The 19,798-nt window shown below is 40.9% G+C and overlaps 1 protein-coding gene across 1 annotated transcript in view; it reads right to left on the bottom strand.

Annotated features, from left to right (window-relative positions):
• PKHD1 (PKHD1 ciliary IPT domain containing fibrocystin/polyductin) overlaps nt 1–19,798 on the bottom strand; it is a 233,032-nt gene that overhangs the window by 100,867 nt on the left and 112,367 nt on the right. The window contains exons 43-49 of the mRNA XM_056488194.1: nt 18,919–19,031; nt 17,382–17,472; nt 16,308–16,442; nt 13,297–13,432; nt 11,524–11,770; nt 2,824–3,001; nt 1,988–2,183 (exon numbers count right to left, since the gene is read on the bottom strand). Coding sequence (XP_056344169.1) covers nt 1,988–2,183; nt 2,824–3,001; nt 11,524–11,770; nt 13,297–13,432; nt 16,308–16,442; nt 17,382–17,472; nt 18,919–19,031 — 1,096 coding nt within the window. The remainder of the gene's footprint in view (nt 1–1,987; nt 2,184–2,823; nt 3,002–11,523; nt 11,771–13,296; nt 13,433–16,307; nt 16,443–17,381; nt 17,473–18,918; nt 19,032–19,798) is intronic.

The following is a 19,798-nucleotide window of genomic DNA, read 5'->3' as shown; positions in this document are numbered from 1 at the left end:
GGCAGCTTTCTCTGACCTCCTACAGAGCATGAATCTGCCTGTGAGGTTTCTAATGGCTTCTCACAGAGCTGCAGCATATTCCCCTGAAAAGACAGCCAAGCATCATCTAAGGACCCTGAGTGATGGAAAGTCCACCACATGCCACGAATCTGCTCTGCTGGCTAATTATCCTCACCCTCTCAGCCTGCACAGAGAAATTCAATCCTACACCAGGGCCAGGAATCTGCTTGCTTTGTTTCAAACTCTTACCCTACATCAACAGAATAGATATTAGGTACCTGACACTGAATTATTGATCTCACTCCTATAAAAGTCCTCGCAGAAAATGTTCACAGCACGAATTATATATTAGGTGTTTTCATAATTTCCTCTCGTAATTTGGATGAGGAACCACAACAAGCACTTCACATAATAAAAATCAAGGTGAAATAAGGCAAGAGAAGGACAAGAAAGTATCTGTGATGCAAGAGTGGCATATGCCAGCCAGAACACTTCTGCCCCAGTCTTCCCAAGACTGTCATCTCCTCTATTTTCGACAGATGCCATCCTCTGAGCTTTCCCATGCTGCTCTGACAGTGCAGCTCAGGATAGGCAAACAGAAATGCAGTCATCTGTTATATCTGAAGCAACAAATTTATGCTGTTAGTAAACAGAAATAATAAAACACTTTTCTTCTTTCATTAAATACTTGATTTGATCTCTGGCAAGGCTTAGACACAACAGCTAAATTTACAGTAGCCAGGCTACACCTGAACTATATCTAAACACAGAACTAAAACCAGGACCCAAATAATCTACATGGTATAATTATAATATAATATATATATATATATATATATATAATAATTAACATTATTATAATGCTGGCCAAATTCCTGGCACAGCTTTGGCCTAGACCAGGCAGATTCCTAGGTGATGACCAGTTTGGGATCTTTTATAATTTGAAACCAGCCCGTTTTTAGAGATGAAATGTCAAACACAAGCTATACTGTGGCAGTTGCTGAAGGACCAGAGGTGAACACAGCAAGTGTGATCCTCAGACTGAGGTTAAGGTTTGGGCTTCCCCATTTCCCCACAAATGTGAGTTTCCACACTGGTTGATTTTCATTGCTGCCAGACAAGCTCAGTGGATTGCCTACTCACATTCCAGATGTATTTTCCTCTCCATTTTCACAATAATTTTTTAAAGGTATCCCACATGAGAAAGCCATTTGCATGCCATCTCAGTAGTGCAAAATCAGGGGAAATTCATTAAATTTAATGGACCAGAAGAGTGAAAAAAAAAACTGTTATATTAAAAATCATCATCTTTATTTTCCTGATATGAGTCATGAAAGAGAAGCTAATCTTCTCAAAGACACCAAAATATATTTGTGATTCCTAGTTCTGCTACTATTAATAAAGGCAACAATCATCACCTTGCTTTTGACATATAGAGCTTTGACATTTATAAAATCATTTGCTTGAGAATGAGAATTATGGAAAATGTCCATTTCTTAAAATAAAAAATAGAAACCACCACACTCCATGATCTCATGCACAAAGTCACAATGGCAAAGGTCTAAGATGTCTTTGGAAGTTTCCAGGTTTAGGAAAAGTTTTACTGCCTTCAGTGGGCTCAGCCTAGCAAGATGACCATGATTTATTAATAATACCTGTGATTTAGGACCAGATGACAGCAGAGGTCATTAGTGGAATTTAATGCCTTTACCAGTCCAAAAAAAGCCAATTCAAATACAACTGATGTCACATCACCCACTATTTATGGCACATGCCTTTTGTTGCTGGGTCAGGCATCAGATAGATCAGCTAGGGATGGACCTGATTGCACTTAACCTATTTGATCAACATTTTGAGGGAACTCTCACTTATTGAAAACCCATTGAAAGCTGGCCTTGAGTAGATTTGGGGTTTAAATTAAAGAGGCATCAGCTCTGTCACCATTCTTGATGACAAATGCAGATTGCAGCCCCCACACTGCCCTTACCCAGGTAGGTGAACTTGCCCAGTTTGCTGTCCAGGTGCCAGTCACAGCCCCTGTGGTGTCCATACAAAGGCAGCAATTGGCGTGGCTGTCCCCTCCTTGTCCCACAGGACACCACGGCCTCAAGGTGGGCAGGAAGATCCTTGTGCTCCACCAGCAGGTAATTCCCAGCCTTGAAGTTGCTAAATGTCACTGAATACTGGAGAAGAGGGAGCCAAGAGAAAAATGTGTGAGTCTGTGATTAGAGCTCCGTGGAGGGCAGCAGAAAGGGGTAAAGAGGATGGTGTTGAGAGCATGTGTTGAAAAGATTAAAAAAATATAAAACTAAGCACGAAGTGATGGTAAATGCAGAAAAAATCAACTCCCCTCATCACCTTTGAAAGGTGAGGAGGAGCAATATCTTCTGAAAACTGCTTCAACATGTCTTAAGGCAGTAAAAATCCTGCTGGCTCCTAAGCACCCACTGAACTTTCCCCTAAGATTTCCAAAATTTCCAAAATCATCAAGTGTCCAAGGCCAGGTGGGATGGGGCTTGAAGAAACCTGGCCTAGTGGAAGGTGTCCCTGCCCATGGCAGGGGTGGAACTGGATGAGCTTTCAGGTCCTTTCCAACCCAAGCCATTCCATGATTCCATGACCTTCCTGCTCCAGGTGACCACTGCCAGTTTATCTGAGAGATAAGAGAGAGCTTATCACTCATCTTATCTAAGCCCATAAATACAGAGACACTTTCTCAGTGCACTTAACTCTATTTTTTTTCTCTCTGTTCACCCAAAGAGATGGAAGCATGATTGCCTGTTCCAGATAGAATTTTTAAATTATAAAACCTTCCTGAGTTACCTGGAGCTGTTTGCTGACCACAGGGTTGTCAAATGTCAACGTGTAAGTCTCTTTATCCAAGAGAAGAACCATCCAGCCATACAGGTTTGATAAAGTATCAGGGACATAATTGACTGTGTTTGTCTTATTCCTACTGTCAGTCACTGTTAAATTATAGGGAATGTCTGGAGCCTCTTTTCTGCAGGAAAAAAAAAAAAAAAAAAGTAATTACATTTTTACACTGAACTCTGTCATTTTGCAACCTGTACATTCTATTTTTATTTGAATTACAGCAACTGTGCTGGATCTCCCTTATAATGTGTCTCCATTTTTGTAATTCCTTACAAAAGCCATATGAAACAATATTTTGTAAAAAAAAGAAAAAGGGAGACACAGCATGTAGGAGTAAAGGAAGAGGAAGAGAGCAGAGCAGGGGTAACAGCCAGGGCCCCAATTTCTACATTGCCAGAGTATTTTCCCTCTGCCAGACTCATGGACCTCAGGTTCAATTTTTAGGATCTTCATGAAATTTGGCAGAGTATTTTTATTAGCCTCATCCCAGGCTGGATGGGGTTTTGAGTAACTTGGTCCAGTGGAAGGGGCCCTGCCCATGGCAGGGCTTGGAATAAAGGTGATATTTAGGGTCCCTTCCAACCCAAACCATTCTGTGATTAATCAATCCCATTTGAATGGCCAAAAAAAGTCCTGTGTAATCCAAAGAGCTGGTCTCTGCCTGCAGACTGATTAAATCCTTCACAAAATGGGAGCACAGCAGTTCTTTGAGCATCCAAATGAGAACTCAACCCCCTTTTCACTAGAACTTGGCACTCCTAAATTCTGACTAACCTAGTCAGGAGAAAAACCCCTTTCTGAACAGATCAACATTAGCACTGATATCATGAGGGATCATAAACCCTTTAGATTTCAGGTCTCTCTAGACTCCTCTTTTTTGCATTTGAGCTGACACTAAGCTTAAAAAATCCCCTCTTTTAAGTATCCTTTTAATAGTTTTTCTCAATATTTGAAGCATTACCTTACAACTACACATCTTAGCATATTATCCAACCTCCCAGACTGGATATTACTTATTTACCCAAGACAGATAGTACTAAAATTCACATCATCCTGCAATTTGCAATTTTTTATTGGTTTCTTGGGGTTTTTTTTTTTTCCCTAGTGCTTTGGAGATGATGCAAAATCACCAAACCAGCCACCACAGATAGATTTTTCTTTTCTCTTTTAGAACCAGTTCTTGGATTTTGAATTTTTATTTTTTTTTTTTAATTTTATTTTTAATTCTAGTGTCTATCACTTTGTCAAAGCACTTTCTGGTTACCCAGAAACATTCAGCTGAGAAACAGCAGTGGCAAAGCAAAGTGTGAATCAGCAAAGAATCACTCAACCAGAAGATATTGGCAGACCAATGAAACTGGAAGGAGTTTATAAGGCTTAAACAGCTTTTGTACCACTAATAAAGCTCCTGTTATGGGCATTAACTGGACCAGGATATTAGGCTGCTAATTAAGCAAGCAAATGACAACAAGCACATTATTGCCACAGTTATCAGCACCTGCACAGGTATTCAGGAGAGCATTTCTAGCAGCAGAAGGGCACCACACACAATGCTGAACTCTCCTGCTCATCAGAAGGTGTCTCATTGAGTTGGAAAGATATCCAGTGTCACAGCAAGTGACAGAGACCCAGACCCATCCTCTCTGCAGCATAAATTCATGTGGTTTTACTCTTTATTTATTTTAATTTTCATTGCTGGAAGATCCTGAAGAGAATAGCTTGATCACAGTTATTGGGGAGCTCTCCCCAGTCCTTCCAGGAGTAAAGACAGAGAAGAAAGCCTGGAAGGGACAATCCTGCTGGGACACAAGTCTGACCTGCCAGAATTTTAGGTGGCAACTCCACACCAGCCATGTAGATCCAATAGCTAGTGAATAGCAATGTGAATTTACTAATTAGTGAATTAACTGTAAATCCATTTCTGTTGGAGATCAAAATATAGAAGACCCCAAATAAATATCTTAAACTGTATAGCAAATTTCCAGACGGCTACAGATAAGTGAAATTTATCTTTTCCTGTGTGTCTATTGTAACAGACAAGATGGTGAATCATAGAATTATTTAGGTTGGAAAAGACCTCAGGGATCATCAAGTCCAACTCTCAACCCAGCACTGCCAAGGCCACCTCTAAGCCATGTCCCCAAGTGCCACACTTGTCCCTCCAGGCATGGAGACTCCATGAAGCCCATTTCAATGCCTGACCTCCTTTTCCATGAGGGAATTCTTGCTGGTATTCAATCTAAACATCTCCTGGTTCATCTTAGGGCTGTGTACCCTTGTTCAGTTCCTGGAAGTTTCAGTGTTCTGGAGCAGAGCCTGACCCCCCTGGCTGTCCCCTCCTGTCAGGGAGAGCCACAAGTTCCCCCCTGAGCCTCCTTTTCTCCAGCTGAGCCCCTTTCCCAGCTCTCTTAGCCATTCCTGGTGTTCCAGACCCTTCCCAGCTCTGTTCCCTGCCCTGGAAATGCTCCAGCTGCTCCATGTCCTTGTCCCAGAGCTGTCCCCAGCACTGGAGGTGTCCCAGCACAGGGGACAGGCACTGCCCTGGCCCTGCTGGACACATCATTGCTGCCACAGCCCAGGTGTCCTCGACCTTCTTGCCCACCTGGGCACACCTGGCTCGTGTCCAGCTGGGTCAGGCCTGTTCATGACCCAGGAAGAAAAAGGAGCAGGAGATACCTTATGGCCTGGAATGTTTAGGGTTTTCTTGACCTGGAATGTTGTGCCCTTGTCTTTTACATGCGTTGCTTGAGGTGTTGCCACCCATAAATTCATTTCTGACTCCTGACAGACTGCCCACAACCGAACCAAAAATTTGGGGAGCCTAGAAAGCTTCTCAGCTCAGTGCACAAGTTAACTGGTGCAAGCCTGAGATGAATTCCCCTTGAAAAGGGTGTCAGTGTGTTGTTTTTTCACCTCCATGCCAAAAAGTCACCAGAACAGAAGCATCCTCCTAATGGAATTACCAGCCACAATTAGCACCATTTCCATTTGCCCTAAATAGCCAGTGATTTCACCGTGCCCTAAATAGCCACCAATCTACCTCTCTTTAATGTTAATGAAGTAGAGGAGTGCTGGGCACAGAGTATTTCTAATTCAGAGGATCCAGGGAGCCTGCACGCATCATTAACTGGAGAGCTTCATTATCAGAGGAAAGAGCCTTCCCCTGAACTTCTCCTGGCTTTATTTGAAAGAAACTAGGAGGCAATGGTCTTAATGCAAAATTAACCCTCCCTTTAAACTGCTGGAAGCCTTTACAGACTGTAAGGGGGAAAAAAAGGATGACTCATTGTAAAGGCTGTATTTTTATATCAAAGCAGGTTTCAATTAAGGAGCAATTTGCTTTAGAAATATGGCAGGATTACAGGATAGGGCTTTACAGTCTGAGCCACAATTCACCAATTGTGACTGTATAAACTGTTATGTAATTCAGCTCAAATGCATTGTGCAGAACTCGACAGATATGGGCCACAAAGGATTTGTTAAGCCAATCAACAACATGGAGTAGAACAAATATTAACTCTCCTGTTTATGTTTACCATTAACTTATTTATCCTAAGGGTCCATATCTGTGTGTATGAAGGCAGGCACTCTGTTTAGCTCTAAATGCTTTCTGTTTGTGCAATAATCCATTATGATTATCCCTCTTCAAAAACAGGAAACAATTTAGCATTCAACTTCAAATGGGACACCAAATGTTTATATCAAGAGTCCATGTTTATTGTTGGCCAAAGGGAGGCTAATTCCAAATTATGACCATATCAAACACTTTACAGGTTTAATCTTGGGCCCCAGACCAGTTCACTTTATTTTAATTGCCAAGAACTAAGAATTTTCAGCTGTTTTCAGTAAATCTGTGTATCTTTGTTGAGATACCAAGCTCATTATTTAAATGTGTCTTTTATTATGAATCCTTAGTAGCAGTGATTTTTTTCATGCAAAAGTCTTTTAAGAAATAACCAGATCTTTAACCCTGATCAGGGTCACCACAATGGGCTGAATTTTAAGTCAAAGAAAAATTGAGATGGTTTCCCAAGAATAGAAAGGGTTGTGACTGACAAGCCAAGATTCATTCAGAGTAGAATTTCAGTTTGCTACCTCTGACTTCCAAAATCCCCTATGTTCTTAAAACATTTCCCCAGATCCTACAGTTTACAAGCTGATATTTTCAGGAAAACTAAAATCAGACAGAAATCCTGAGCTGGAAAGTGGCTGGCAAACAAACAGTGCAAGTGTCTGCAGTGTGAGCACAGCAAAGACCAGAGGAGGAGCACTTGGTCACTCTGCTTTTCCCTCATCAGGGAGAGCTCTAGAGAGTCCCTGGCAGTGTCCAGGGCCAGGCTGGAAGGGTTTGGAGCAGCCTGGGGTAGTGGAAGGTGTCCCTGCCCATGGCAGGGGTAAAACAAGATGATCTTTAAGGTCCCTTCTAACCCAAACCATTCTGTGATTTCAGGATCAATATGTTGGTTATTACAGGGAGTCCCACACCTGGCTCTGATCTATCCAGGCCATAAGAAGCATCCAACAGACTTGCCAGATTGCTCCTTGAAAGGAAAGAAAGCTTAGGACCAGAAAATGTTGCCTCAATGTTAAATTTATCTCCTGCACTTAGAAATACCTCAGATGGTGGTCAAGCTGAGGGAGAAGGCTTGAGGAAATATCTTGTCTTGCAAACTCATAACACTGTGCAGGATCTGGCTTTGCTGCCCACAGCCCTGACTGCAGGGTGAATGGGAAACAAATTTCTCTTGCTGGGATGTCTGAAATGCCAGAAATGCAGCAGGGTAAAAGCTGGATCTCTAATGCTGAGCTGATGAGTTGGTGACTGAACAATCAATAATTTAATATTTGCCTTCCATGCTACATCACAGGATCATCAGAGGATGGGTTATGAGGACAAGGGACCATGTAAGCAGCCCCCTGTGTGGGTACAATCATGTACAGGGGGAGGACACATGGCCAGAGTAAGTGAGGACATTGAGAGGAGGATTGTGCTTGTCAGGGTGTTTCACAGCAGGGGGATGATCTGCTGAAGGCACCACAGAGAGTAAATATCAAAGGAAAAGCAAATCTAGTGTAACCATCTGAACCCTCTTCAAGACCCAAAGACACAGAAGGAGGGGGGATACTATTCCATCAGCAGTGGGTGGGTTTGCAGCAAAAATGCATCACAAGAGAGGATGTTAGAGCTGATTTATTTATTTAAACCCATAAAGTCAATCTGCTGCTCTGCAGCAGAAGTGGGAGACAATAAAAAGCTTGAACTGCAAGACTGGTGCTGAGCAAGTCCAAGGCTTCCCCAGTGAGAAAAGGACAGGAAATCAGAGGGAAACTCCCTTCTGGCAGGCACAGCCACCGAGTGTTTGGAGGGGCTGCCAGGCTGCAGATTATTCTAATGCTCTCCTCCTGTAAAAATTATGCATAATGTGAAGAAACTTTGAAAGTCACTTAATCACGTTATGACAATTTTTTAATGAAAATTTGTTTTAATATTAATAGAGACTCATAGTTCCCTGATGGCATGGGCAGTGGTGGCATTTGGAGCAGCCTGTTTCTCGCCTGCAGCCACGCTGTGCTGTGCCACAGCAGAAGCTGTGCTTCACACCACTCAATAACCTCCTCACATATAAATTTATAAAGACTTTTATAAGCTCCAATTACATTTTTAAAAGACATAAAACCCCTCTTTAAAGTGTGCTCACGTGACACATTAGTTTAACTTTCAAATGGGCTTTGTGAGGAAGGGTTTTGTTACAGCAGGGCAAGCTTGGAAATGGATCCCCATTTCCCTGGAAGTTGTTGAGTGAAGTAGTTCAGGACAGAGAGCCACAAAATATTCAAATAGCAGTTTTCCTTTTCAGAAAAGACTTTTTTTTTTTCCTCTAGCAAAACACTTTTTTTCACCCAAACACGTAGTTTGTTTTGGGGGAAAGTGTCAATACAACACATGAATTCTGGTAAATTAAACAGCACAAAGATAAAGAGCCATTGCCCACATTGTACCATAAATAATTAAAATTGTTCCAGACATTCTTTTAGCTGGGACTGAACAGCCATATCCCTGACAGCTCCCAGACAGGGGATCTTTCCTACAGGTTAGTGCTGATGCAACATTCTGATGTTTTGGAGGTTGAGATGGTTAAAAATATGTCATGGCCATGTCCAATCCTTGCCAGCTGCCCACAGGGTCAGGGAATGATCCTGAGGTTGCTGAGACAGAAGTTGCCATACAAGGTCTCCCCTCTAAAAATCCATTCTTTGCCTCAACCTCCAAGATTTTTGGAGCTGGAATCCCATCCCTGAAATTCAGGATAAGTAAAAAAAAAAACCCCACCATCTCAAGCCTCTCATGGTTTTTTTTGAGGAGGACAGAAAATTTAACTTGCAGACCTGACAGTTCTCATTCCATGGCCTGGTAGAGCACAATAGAAAGATTTCTTCCAAGAGCTTTTTAACAGTTTTCTTGTCAGGAACTAAAGATAGCCAAGCAACAGTGATTTTGTCTTTTCATTGAGATGAGCTGAGATGGATCCAAGAGGAACTTGTTAGGATTTTTTTTCCTGTCACCCACCTATCTTTATTCTCTTTACTCAATCTCTGCCAATTGCTCCTGGTCATGTTTTATTGTATTAATCCTAAACTATTCCCTTTTTATTGCAAACATTCTCCAAATACATCTGGATAAAATTCACCCATCCTCTTTCTCCACCCCCTCATCCTCTGGTCTTGCTGTGTTTTATTAATTGACTTTTTATCCCCTCCAGCTCCTTTTACTCCCCATCCTGCTTTTCTCCCAGGTTCCTTTTGGAGCTCTGTCCATCTGACCAAAGCCTCCCTGGCTCACCACACTCATTTGGCTGGATCTGACAGTCTGGCAGTGATTTGGGTGCTGGGAGCTGCTCAGGAGATGATCTGGAAGCAACACAGAGAGGATGCTCATGGTCTCTGGGGTTACTCTGCTGAGTACACATCCTCAGCAGGACAGGCTAACAGCTTCTTCTTCTCAGACTGCCCAGGATCTTTGATGTAAATTGACTCCCAGCTCATGCAGATGAATAATAAAGAAGCTAAATAAAGGGGATTTGGTGGAAATAAAACCTGAATGAGAAGTCATTGATATGACTAACCATTGAATCCTGGAATGATTTAGATTGGAAGGGACCTTAAAGTTCATTTAGTTCCAACCTCCTGCCATGGGAAGAGACTCCTTCTACTAGACCAGGTTGCTCCAACCTAGTCTAACCTAGTCTTGAGCACCTCCAGGGAAATTCTCATGCAGTTTACTGGGAAGATAAAATTTAGGTCCAGTTAAGTCTTCCAGAGTTAGCAGCAATGGTGTTGATGAACTCCTGATTGTGCTTGCTCCTTACCCACCTTTTGATGTCAAGAGAAACAAGATTAAAGTATTAAATATAATAACTGTCATGAATAATTAACAATGACATCGTGGCAGTACCCAAAAGAACCCAAATCACTCTACAGGCAACATTTAGAGTAGCTCCATCCACTCACACAGCACCACCCCAAAGATCTTGCAGTTCATTTCATCAAGGTAAACACAGACCAGAAAGGGAATTAATTTCCCCAAGACCTCATAGTTAACTGCTTAGGAAAGACACCAAGCACAGTTTTATTTTGCCTTCTACCAGTATTCTTTTGGCTAAATCAAAGTGACTCCAAACTCTTATATTTTAGCAGATTTTTGGTTTCATTATGAGACACAGTAATAACAACCAAAGCCTGCAGGAAGCTCAAAGTCTTGTAGTTTTGTCCTTCAATGGAACAACCAATTAGTTTTTTCGTGTTTGGGAAGGGGTTGGGGTTTTTTCCCTTCTTCTTCTAAAACATGAATTATGAGGTAGACATGAATAATTAACAGCCCTCTGACAGAGCACTTCAGGATTTCTACCTGTGTGCCACTAACCTGAGACAGCGAAAAATGGATAATTGTTCAGATTTGTACTTCAAAAAGAGAGTGAAATGCTGAGCAGGGGACTGGGAAGGGAAGATGAGCATGGAAAGAAAAGCATGAGTGATGTTTAGATCCCTGAAAGCCTTTTCACCCTTTTTCTTATGTCAGAAATTTGCAGGTGTCCTCTCTGGATGATGGAAGTGGTGGCAGTTCTTGGCTGAACAGCATTTCTCCACTGGATCCCCTTAGCTGCCAACTGGTGAAAGGCAGGGACAATTCCAGCTTGGAGAGAAGTGAACTGGGACAGAACTGGGAGCTGTACAGCCAAAAAAGCTGATGGGAACAACCTGGCTGTACCCCAGGATTGAATTATTATTATTATTATTATTATTACTATTATTACTTTTATTTTTATTTTTATTTTTATTTTTATTTTTATTTTTATTTTTATTTTTATTTTTATTTGAGCTTTTTCTAATTTCCCAAGCTACCAACACTTCAGTGTGAGATCCAGATCTGACACAGCATCTCCAGGACATCCTTGTCCTTCTGCCATGGAGTGACAGGCCATGGGAGACAGCACAGCAGATTAAGAGATGCCACTGCTCAGGCTTTAGACCTGGTTTAGGAGCAAGCAGAGAGGCAGCAGCCCTGGGACTGAGCTCAGAGCAATCTCAGAATAACACACAGAAGCAAAACGTGTATTTTGCTGTATTTTGGGAGGTGGGACAGTTACTCACAAGTGAAGATCCATTCGGTGGAAAACAAGGTCACTGGCACAGACACTGCCAGCAGAGGCTTGGCTGAAGTTGGCACTGGCTGTGCAAGATGCTGCCAGGATATCTGTGGAAGGCAGGATGTGACTGCCCCTCTGTCCCGTGGTGGAGCCATCAAGATCCTCAAGGATGGCAGAGTGAGGAAAGGGGAAGGACACTTGGAAAGGGGAATTGGTGAAGGTCAGGTGCTCAGCTGTCACTGTAAACCCACCTGTGGGGGACAAGCAGCATTTAAAAAAAAAAACAGAATGGTCATCTCATGTCATGGGTCTGAAGACAACTCTCTGCAGGAAAAGAGACCACCTTACCTTTGGGAAATGTCTCATGGGTGGCCAAAAATGGGGAGAGCCAGGAAAATACATGAAGATGGTGTAGGAATAGCTGCTGCTGTGCTATGGCCAGAGTCACAAAATGTTCAAGATAGAATTTTCCTTTTCAGTTTTCCTTTTTCTATAGTCTTTCTCTAGCAAAACACTCTTTTTCTCCCAAACAGGTAGTTTATTTGGGAGAAGGTATCAATACAACCCATGAATTCTGGTAAATTAAACAGCACAAAGATAAAGAGCCAATTGCCCACATTGTACCATAAATAATTAAAATTGTTCCAGACATTCTTTCAGCTGGCACCAAACAGCCCTATCCCTGACAGCTCCCAGGCAGGGGATCTTTCCTAAAGGTTGGTGCTGATGCCAGACCAAACTCACCCAGCTGTGACTGTGGTGCAGGCTCTCCTGATCCAGGTGCTGCTCCTGGCCCCACCAGCATCTCCTCAGCAATCCCAAACACTTCTTCACAGGCCCCCAAAATTACAGACCACACAACAATGGCTCTTACTCAGATCCTGTCTGCCTTCTCTTGAAGGTAAATTTTTTAGAAGTGAGTACATTGTGAAAATGTACTTGACTCTTTTGTGTAAGTGCAGCACCTGGCAGAATAAAGCCTTGGCTGAAAAGTGAGTCTGAAGGATTTTTTCACTACTGAAACAAAGATAGCTACTAAAAAGATGAATATTCATGCAGGTTAAAATTTATGGGCACATTAATATTTACAGAAAAGTCAGAAAATCATTGCCCCATGGACTGTAAAAAGTCAGCTTTGGCAGGAGTGTCCATACAACACATGGGTTGCTATTTGACTATCCCCAGTTTTAGCCTGACTAAGCCAGATCTAATTATTCCTCTTGTCCTTTGATCTCATCTCCTGAAATCTTTTTTCTCTTCTATGTTATTGTAGGGCAGTCTTCATTTATATATAAATACATTTTATTACAATACAAGAGGCAGTTGCAGCTGGAACAATCTTTAAGGAGCCTTTGAGTACCTCTTCAAAGCTCAGAAGAATGCTTAGTTTGCCCATTATCTTAGGAAAATTCACTTCAGGGTTAGGCTGGCCTGAGGTAGCAGCTTGGTGAAATTCTGCAAGGTTGTGTCACAGCTTTTTAAGAAATCATCACTCTTGAAATTTTACCTCCCAAAATGAAAATGCAGAAACAATGCAGTGTATAAATCCCATTTCCACTGAGAAAACTGCATCAGTGCAAAAATCAGGCTATGTTTGTCTTAAAATAAATGCAATGTGTGGCTTCAGCTGAGTGATGAAACCATTTCCAGAAAGGCTGAGGAGAACCTCAAATCTCAGCCCATGCAGAGCAGTTACCAATGGTCATCTGTGGAAACTATGAACTTGTGATGGGAGGGGATTTGGGAATCCTGAGAAATCAATATAGATCAGACTCACCCTGCCCTGGGTAACAGCCAGAACAAGTCCTGATTGCTGTGCAAGTGTTCACATCAAAGTTCCTGAAAGCTGTGTTGGAGATGAAGAGCTGGTATCTCTTGGGAGTTTTCAGTCCTGCAGACATGCAGGTTCTATCCTGAAATGAAGAAATGAAGGAAACACCATCAGAGAGTCCTAGAATGGTTTGGGTTGGAAGGCACCTTAAAAGTCACCTCATTCCTACCCCCTGCCATGAGCAGGGACATCTTCCAAAAGACCAGGTGGCTCCAAGTCCTGTCTAACCTGGCCATGGCCATTTCCAGGAGCAGCAGCTGGGAATGCAAGAGTGGGATTGCCCCCAGTTGTGGGGTTTAAAGGACAGATGCAATCTGTTGTTTGGCAAGTTCTGACAGCACCCATCTAATTCCCACTGAAGCAGGTGATAGCATCACTTCTAAGGGCAGCTTGTTGCCCTTTGAGTCCTTGCATTGTAGTTAAGATTGGATATTTGAAGGGAAAGTGCACATCCCCTGGTGAGAAATAATCCACTAATAGCCACACTGAGTGGATTTTTACAGCCCTATTTTACTTTACCTTTTTTGTCCAGCAAATGGGAATTTTTGCTGCTCTGCAAAGATGACCATTCTTATTTCTGTTCTGAGAAAAAATCTGAGTGCTGAGATTCAAAGGCATTTTATGTAATTTGGGATAGGGATGCATTTAAGCATGAGAAGCTCTAGAGGACTTCAGAGTCTATTAGAACTTAAAGAACCAGAAAGGAAGAAAAACACAATGGTCAAACTGGATTTGGGGGTGATTGTAATCCATGACACAGTGGAAGTGTACAACCTAATTGTCTTGGAACTGAGCTGGAAATAAAGATAGAGTTAGTGAGCAGCCTGGAGGAAGAAGGGCTGGCAGGAATAATCTGTGATTCTCTTTCTGAGGCCAATGAATACTTGTAGAATATATCTCAAAAACCATAGTAAAGAATCAATCAAGAAATCCACCTCATGTGAAAAAACCTGCAATTGAAAAGAAAGAATGCAATGTAACTCTTATAATTAGATTATTACTTCAAAGAGAAGGTGCTTTATTCAGTCTTTGTAAGGTACAGCAGTTCCATCAGCTGTTTTATTCTGAGGCCAAAACATCAGGAGTGATAATCCTGGTCCTTGGGCCATTTTATTTCAAGTCACTGCTAAGCAGAAATCCCTGGTTTCTGGTAACAAATTGCTCAGAAAGTCTCTCCTGGCTCTTTTCTTATACTTCTGGTTCTTCCATCCCACCCAATTTTCCATATTTTTTAATAGATTAATTTTATTTAAACACATAGCAAATACACCAATGTGAGACAATAATTATTCCCTTGTGTGTCTCAGAATTCTTTCTTCTTCCAGGAAGAAATGCTTCTCTTTAAATGGTCCCAAAAAGACAACAAGTTGTTTAATGAGAACATGGAGGAGGATTTCTAAATGTGTAGGAAGTTAACAGAAATCTTTCTACTTGGCTTTTACAGGTCCTGGATTTAGCCCTGTCACTAATGTTTCAATGGGTCAAAGCCCCAACTTTTCAATGCTCTGATATTTCCAGACAACAATCTTGTTTTAAAAACACTTTTAAATAGAAGAGAGGAATATCCAAGGTCCCCATTAATTTAATGTCATAAAGTTTTAATTGATATTAAAGAGACATCATGATTAAAGGGAGAATTACACACATTAAGATGTAAATTATGACAAGGAGATTCTTATCATGAGATAATCGAAGATAATCACCCCCCTGAGGTACTGCAAGAAACAAGGCACAGCATGAGTGCCTCTAAACCTCTCAGCAAGTACAACACTGGAGTCCTTCCATGGATCAGGCTAAGCAAAAACAAAGATATTCCACCCCTGGTGTCAGAGAAATTCACTGGGACATCACTGGGACACTGCAAGGTTGGACAGGTGAGTCAGGATTTTATTTGATCTACTTAGAGCTGCTAAGGAGGTTTCTTTCTGTGAGCTTCTGAAGAAAACTCATTTAAAATATTTTTTTTTTCCTGCCAGTCAGAGAGAAAATTAATTTAATAAACAACAATAGAAAATTGAGAAGGGCAAAAATAAAAAAAGGCTTCAAAATCATGAACAAGCAGCTGTGGCCAGTTGTAACTAAAATTCCTTTGTTATCCATGTTATTAATCTGTTAACAACCTGGGAGCACCCAAAGGACTTTGTCCAGCTGCCTAAAGAAATAGTGGAAGAAGAACATATTTAGTGCATAAATAAAATTATGTTTTTTCAGTGTTTTTCATTCTCAAGTAGAAAAAGTAACACTGTGTTCCAGGTGGAGCAATGATACTCAGAGAGAGCAGAGGAAACCAAAATCTTGATTAAGGATAAAAACCAAAGCTGGTGTTCCCTCAAATCATTAAATTAAATCCACTTGTACTTGGTTAGATGGTGCTAAATGCAAAAGGTGTATAGGAATTTGTGTTAGAAAAGCTTGATTAAAGAAAAATTATGATTTCTCTCAAAAAGTTAGGTTTGGTGAAATTCCAAGGTTTTTCTGAGACCATATAAATCCTGGAAAAAAAACTGAGTAGGAAAAAAATTTGCATTTGTCTTGTCTAGAACCTTCACCTTTTTGTGTTTGTGATTTTGCTTTCACTTTTGAATGTTGTTTTAGAAAGAATATACAGGATTATACCTTATAGTGTGAAATCTTGTAGTAGTTTCTAATGAAAACAGAAAAACCAGAGTCCTTGTTTCATATTTGTTGGAAAAAAAAAAAATCTTAAAAATTTCCATACTGAAATGAAAAATATGTTTGGGGAAAAAAAAACAAAACAACATAACCAGAACATAGAATATAATTTTTTTGGCTGGGAAAGTGATGCAGCTGGTTGTTCCTTGGGGTAACCTATTTAAAATCCAAAGCTGCCATGGAGCAGGGGCTGTTCTTCAGGTTGATTTCTTATTTCTCTAAATTCCTATTGAAATGTTGCTGTGAGACTGAAGAGACATTGAAATATCCCCTGCAGCTCTTACCTTTTGCCCAAGGTGTCCATTTAAAACACTGTCAGACACAGAGATGTTCCCCAGGCTTTCCACAATGTCAATGCCAAAGTCTTTGCAAGCAGAAATCCAGAAATGCTGGAGTTCAAGGTTCCTGCTGCTGAAAATCTACATAAAAGGAAAATAAAATAATAAAAAAAAGACTGTTTCTAAAGGGAGCCCATGAAAAGAAGCAGAATAAATTTAATTATTTGTGTATTCTAGGTGGATCACATACAAAGAAGTGGCAAGTTATGCAGAGAAAACAAACAACAACAAACCTTCAAATCACCCTTTTGTTTTATTTCTTTTCATATAAATAACCTTTTCCAGAAAGTGAATGCATCAGCTTGAAAAATCACAATGAAAAATTGGACACCTTCAGAGGAAGAGTCATAGGGATGGGTGAGGCTATAAAACCTTGCAGAGAAACACACACAAACTGTTCAGGTCTTCAGACAGGAATTAACAGGCTCCAAACTGTGAGTATGGGAAAAAAGTATCACATAATAAAGGGTGGTGTGGCTTTTTAAAATCAGATTAATTAATTGTCAGCCATATTAGCTGGAGAACAAAGCTAGACAAATTCAAATAAATAACAAGTGAAAAATTTCAAGAAGAATTAAAAAAAAAATAAAATTCATGGAAGCCATTAGTTCCATAAAGGGAATATATATCTACCTATTGCAATCTTCATGAACAGAAGATCAGATCAGCTCAGATCCACTTGGAGAATTTTTCATTCACATGTTCTAGTGGAAGGTGTCCCTGCCCATTGCAGGGAGGTTGGAATGAGATGGTTTGTAAGGTCCCTTCCAACCCAAACCATTCTAAAATCCCATGATTGCAGTATCAGACAGATGCTAGATGATTACAGAGAGCACCAGCTGGTAGTAGCACTGATTCTGCAGCAAAAACAATTCACACAAATCAAGTTTCTGGCTCTTTCATTAATACAGGAACCTCCAGGTGAGGGACATGGACATACAAGCACAAGAACTTTTAATCAGTGTGCAGGTGAGATATTTGGAAAGATCCTGAGCATCTCAGAAGTGGAGACAAACATACCTGTGCTCCCCCATGGCAGCTCCAGGCTGTGAAATTGTTGAACTGAACACAACAGTCTGGCAAATACTCTGGGTACACCAGCAACCCCTGCCTGTTGAGGAGAGAAAGCCATGGGGACTGTTCCTTTACAGTGCATCTACTGCTGAGCAGATTTTTCTATTCATCATTTTGAGTATTCATCATTTCTTCTATTCATCATCTAAAACCTTAAATCTGTAACAGTTGTCTGCATGAGACTCTATTCCTTAAAACCAAAGTCAAAAGTTTCCAGTGTTAGACCTATCAGAGCTAAACAGCAGTGTGCACTGCCACTGAGAGGTTCTCACTAAAAACACCCTCCCATGCTCATGAGTTTTCAGCCAAAATCACCTTCAGATAAACCTGACATGAATCTGGATAGATAATCCCTTTTGTAATCTTGGTTCAGCTACCTTGGATTACAGGCCAAATGTGTGCATCCCTGAATGCAGCACTTGGTTTGACCTTCTAAGTGATTTAAAATCCAGATTAATGTCCAGATTAACTCAAAATTCAGGTGCCCCTCATTAGCTGATTTTCAGTGCAATGTCATTTTCTAATACTCTTTCTGTTTTAGGGAAGTACTGGTTAAAACTTCTGTCAATAGCTATTCCTGGACACTAAAGGAACAATTATTGCATGAAATGTCACAGAACCATGGAATGATGGAGTGTTGGAAGGGACTTTAGAGATCATCTTGTTCCACCACCCTGCCATGGGGAGGAACACCTCCCACACCAATTCTGCCCTGCTCCAGACAACTCTGAAAGGGTGCAAAACTGGGGGGGAAAGTCCTAAGGAGAGGGACAAGGCTTTTTCTGCCCATCACTGCAATTATGGATGGCACAACCTGCTGGATCCCAGAAACCAGGAGATTCTGATCTTTCTGTGCTTTCAGGCACAGACCCCCTGGAGAACTCTGCTTTGGACCTGAGGCCTTGGAGACAACTTTTAAATATGAGTGATGGAGTTAAAATCACAGGTCTGTAGTGAATTAGAATGTGTGCAGTCACAGAGTGGTGGGTTTTAAATTTGAGGTTTTTACAGTGTAGTAATAGGTATGGGACAAGATGGAGATTTTTGGGGGTTGTCTCTGTTCATCTTTCTTCTCCCTTCCTCATTGTTTCAGGTAGTAGTTTCTGGTTGGTCAGTGTCACTCTAAGGGTCAGGGGGATCTAGTTATTGGGTCAAAAGGATAAATAATATAGGTGTTAATTCTCTGTTAGACTGTTTAGCTTTACAAGACCTTGAAGTAATTGGACTTGGGGCCATTTTCCCTGCTTCTAGCAAGGAGCTGGAAGTGCTGTCATACTCTCTGTACTTTCTGATAGGATATAATAAACATCCAAGCCCAAACAGGAGAAAAACTGTTTCAATCATGTTTTTGTTAATCCTGGCTCTGAAGGCAAGCAGAGGAGACTGATGACAAAGCACTAATTAAGTGGTGCAAAGCCCCCACACCTCTGGCACAACAACCATTTGCTGAAGGAAAATGTCTTTAACCAAACTGCCCAGGTACCTTGTGCAGGAGTGAGCTGTGTTCTCACTGAAGGACAGGAGAGGCACTTTGGATGGACCCTCAGGGGACAGATGGAAGAAATAGCCATACCCAGCACCACACACTGTGTTACCCTGTGGAGAGGAATATGTGACTATGAAAATAATGTTACTGCAGATTTCTGGAGATTAAAATCAATTTAAGAAAGAATTTAAAATCCCAGCCAAAGTCCATCCAAATTCTGGTAAACTGGCTGGTGGAGACTAGCAACTCATTTCTGCATCCCCAATCTTGTTCTGTTTTCACTTTGAACTTGAGTCAGTTGTAAAAATACTAGTTTTTAAAATAGGCAAGGAGAATTGGCCAAGCAATAGAGACAAATGGCAGAAAAATGGTGTTGTCACAACTCTTCAAGAAGTAGGTAAGAAAAAATGTGTTGAAAACTTACATCTATAAACTCTTTTCTATATAAGAAAATGTTGGGAAGGAAAAGCAAATCACAAACTAATCACAAGGGTAAATCACAAACTAATCAAGTTTATTGATTTCCTTCTCAATCTGGGTATTTCTCTTATCTCCAAAAGCAAACACAGGATAAAGAAATATAGGAAATATTTGCATTGAAAAAATGAGACTCCTAAAAGTCAAGAGAAAGCAAAGAACATCTTCAGGATATGTCAGTGACTGAACATAATTAAACTTCCTTTCTCCTATGGTAAATTATGTGCTTTGGATCATTTTTTACAGGGTAAGTGAACAACCTTAGGAAGATGTAAGCTATTGTAATTTAATATCTTTTAAAGAAATGGCATTCTAAATTCTGCACTTGAGTTACATTATTTGTGTTGCAAAAGGTAAAAATAAGTGGACATAAGGTCCAAATGGCCTTAAAAATAGGAAT

This window comes from Oenanthe melanoleuca, chromosome 3 (genome assembly GCF_029582105.1).
Source record: "Oenanthe melanoleuca isolate GR-GAL-2019-014 chromosome 3, OMel1.0, whole genome shotgun sequence".
NCBI classification, from domain to species: domain Eukaryota; kingdom Metazoa; phylum Chordata; class Aves; order Passeriformes; family Muscicapidae; genus Oenanthe; species Oenanthe melanoleuca.
Note: the sequence above shows the minus strand (reverse complement) of the source record. Positions and strands in the feature narration are given on the sequence as shown.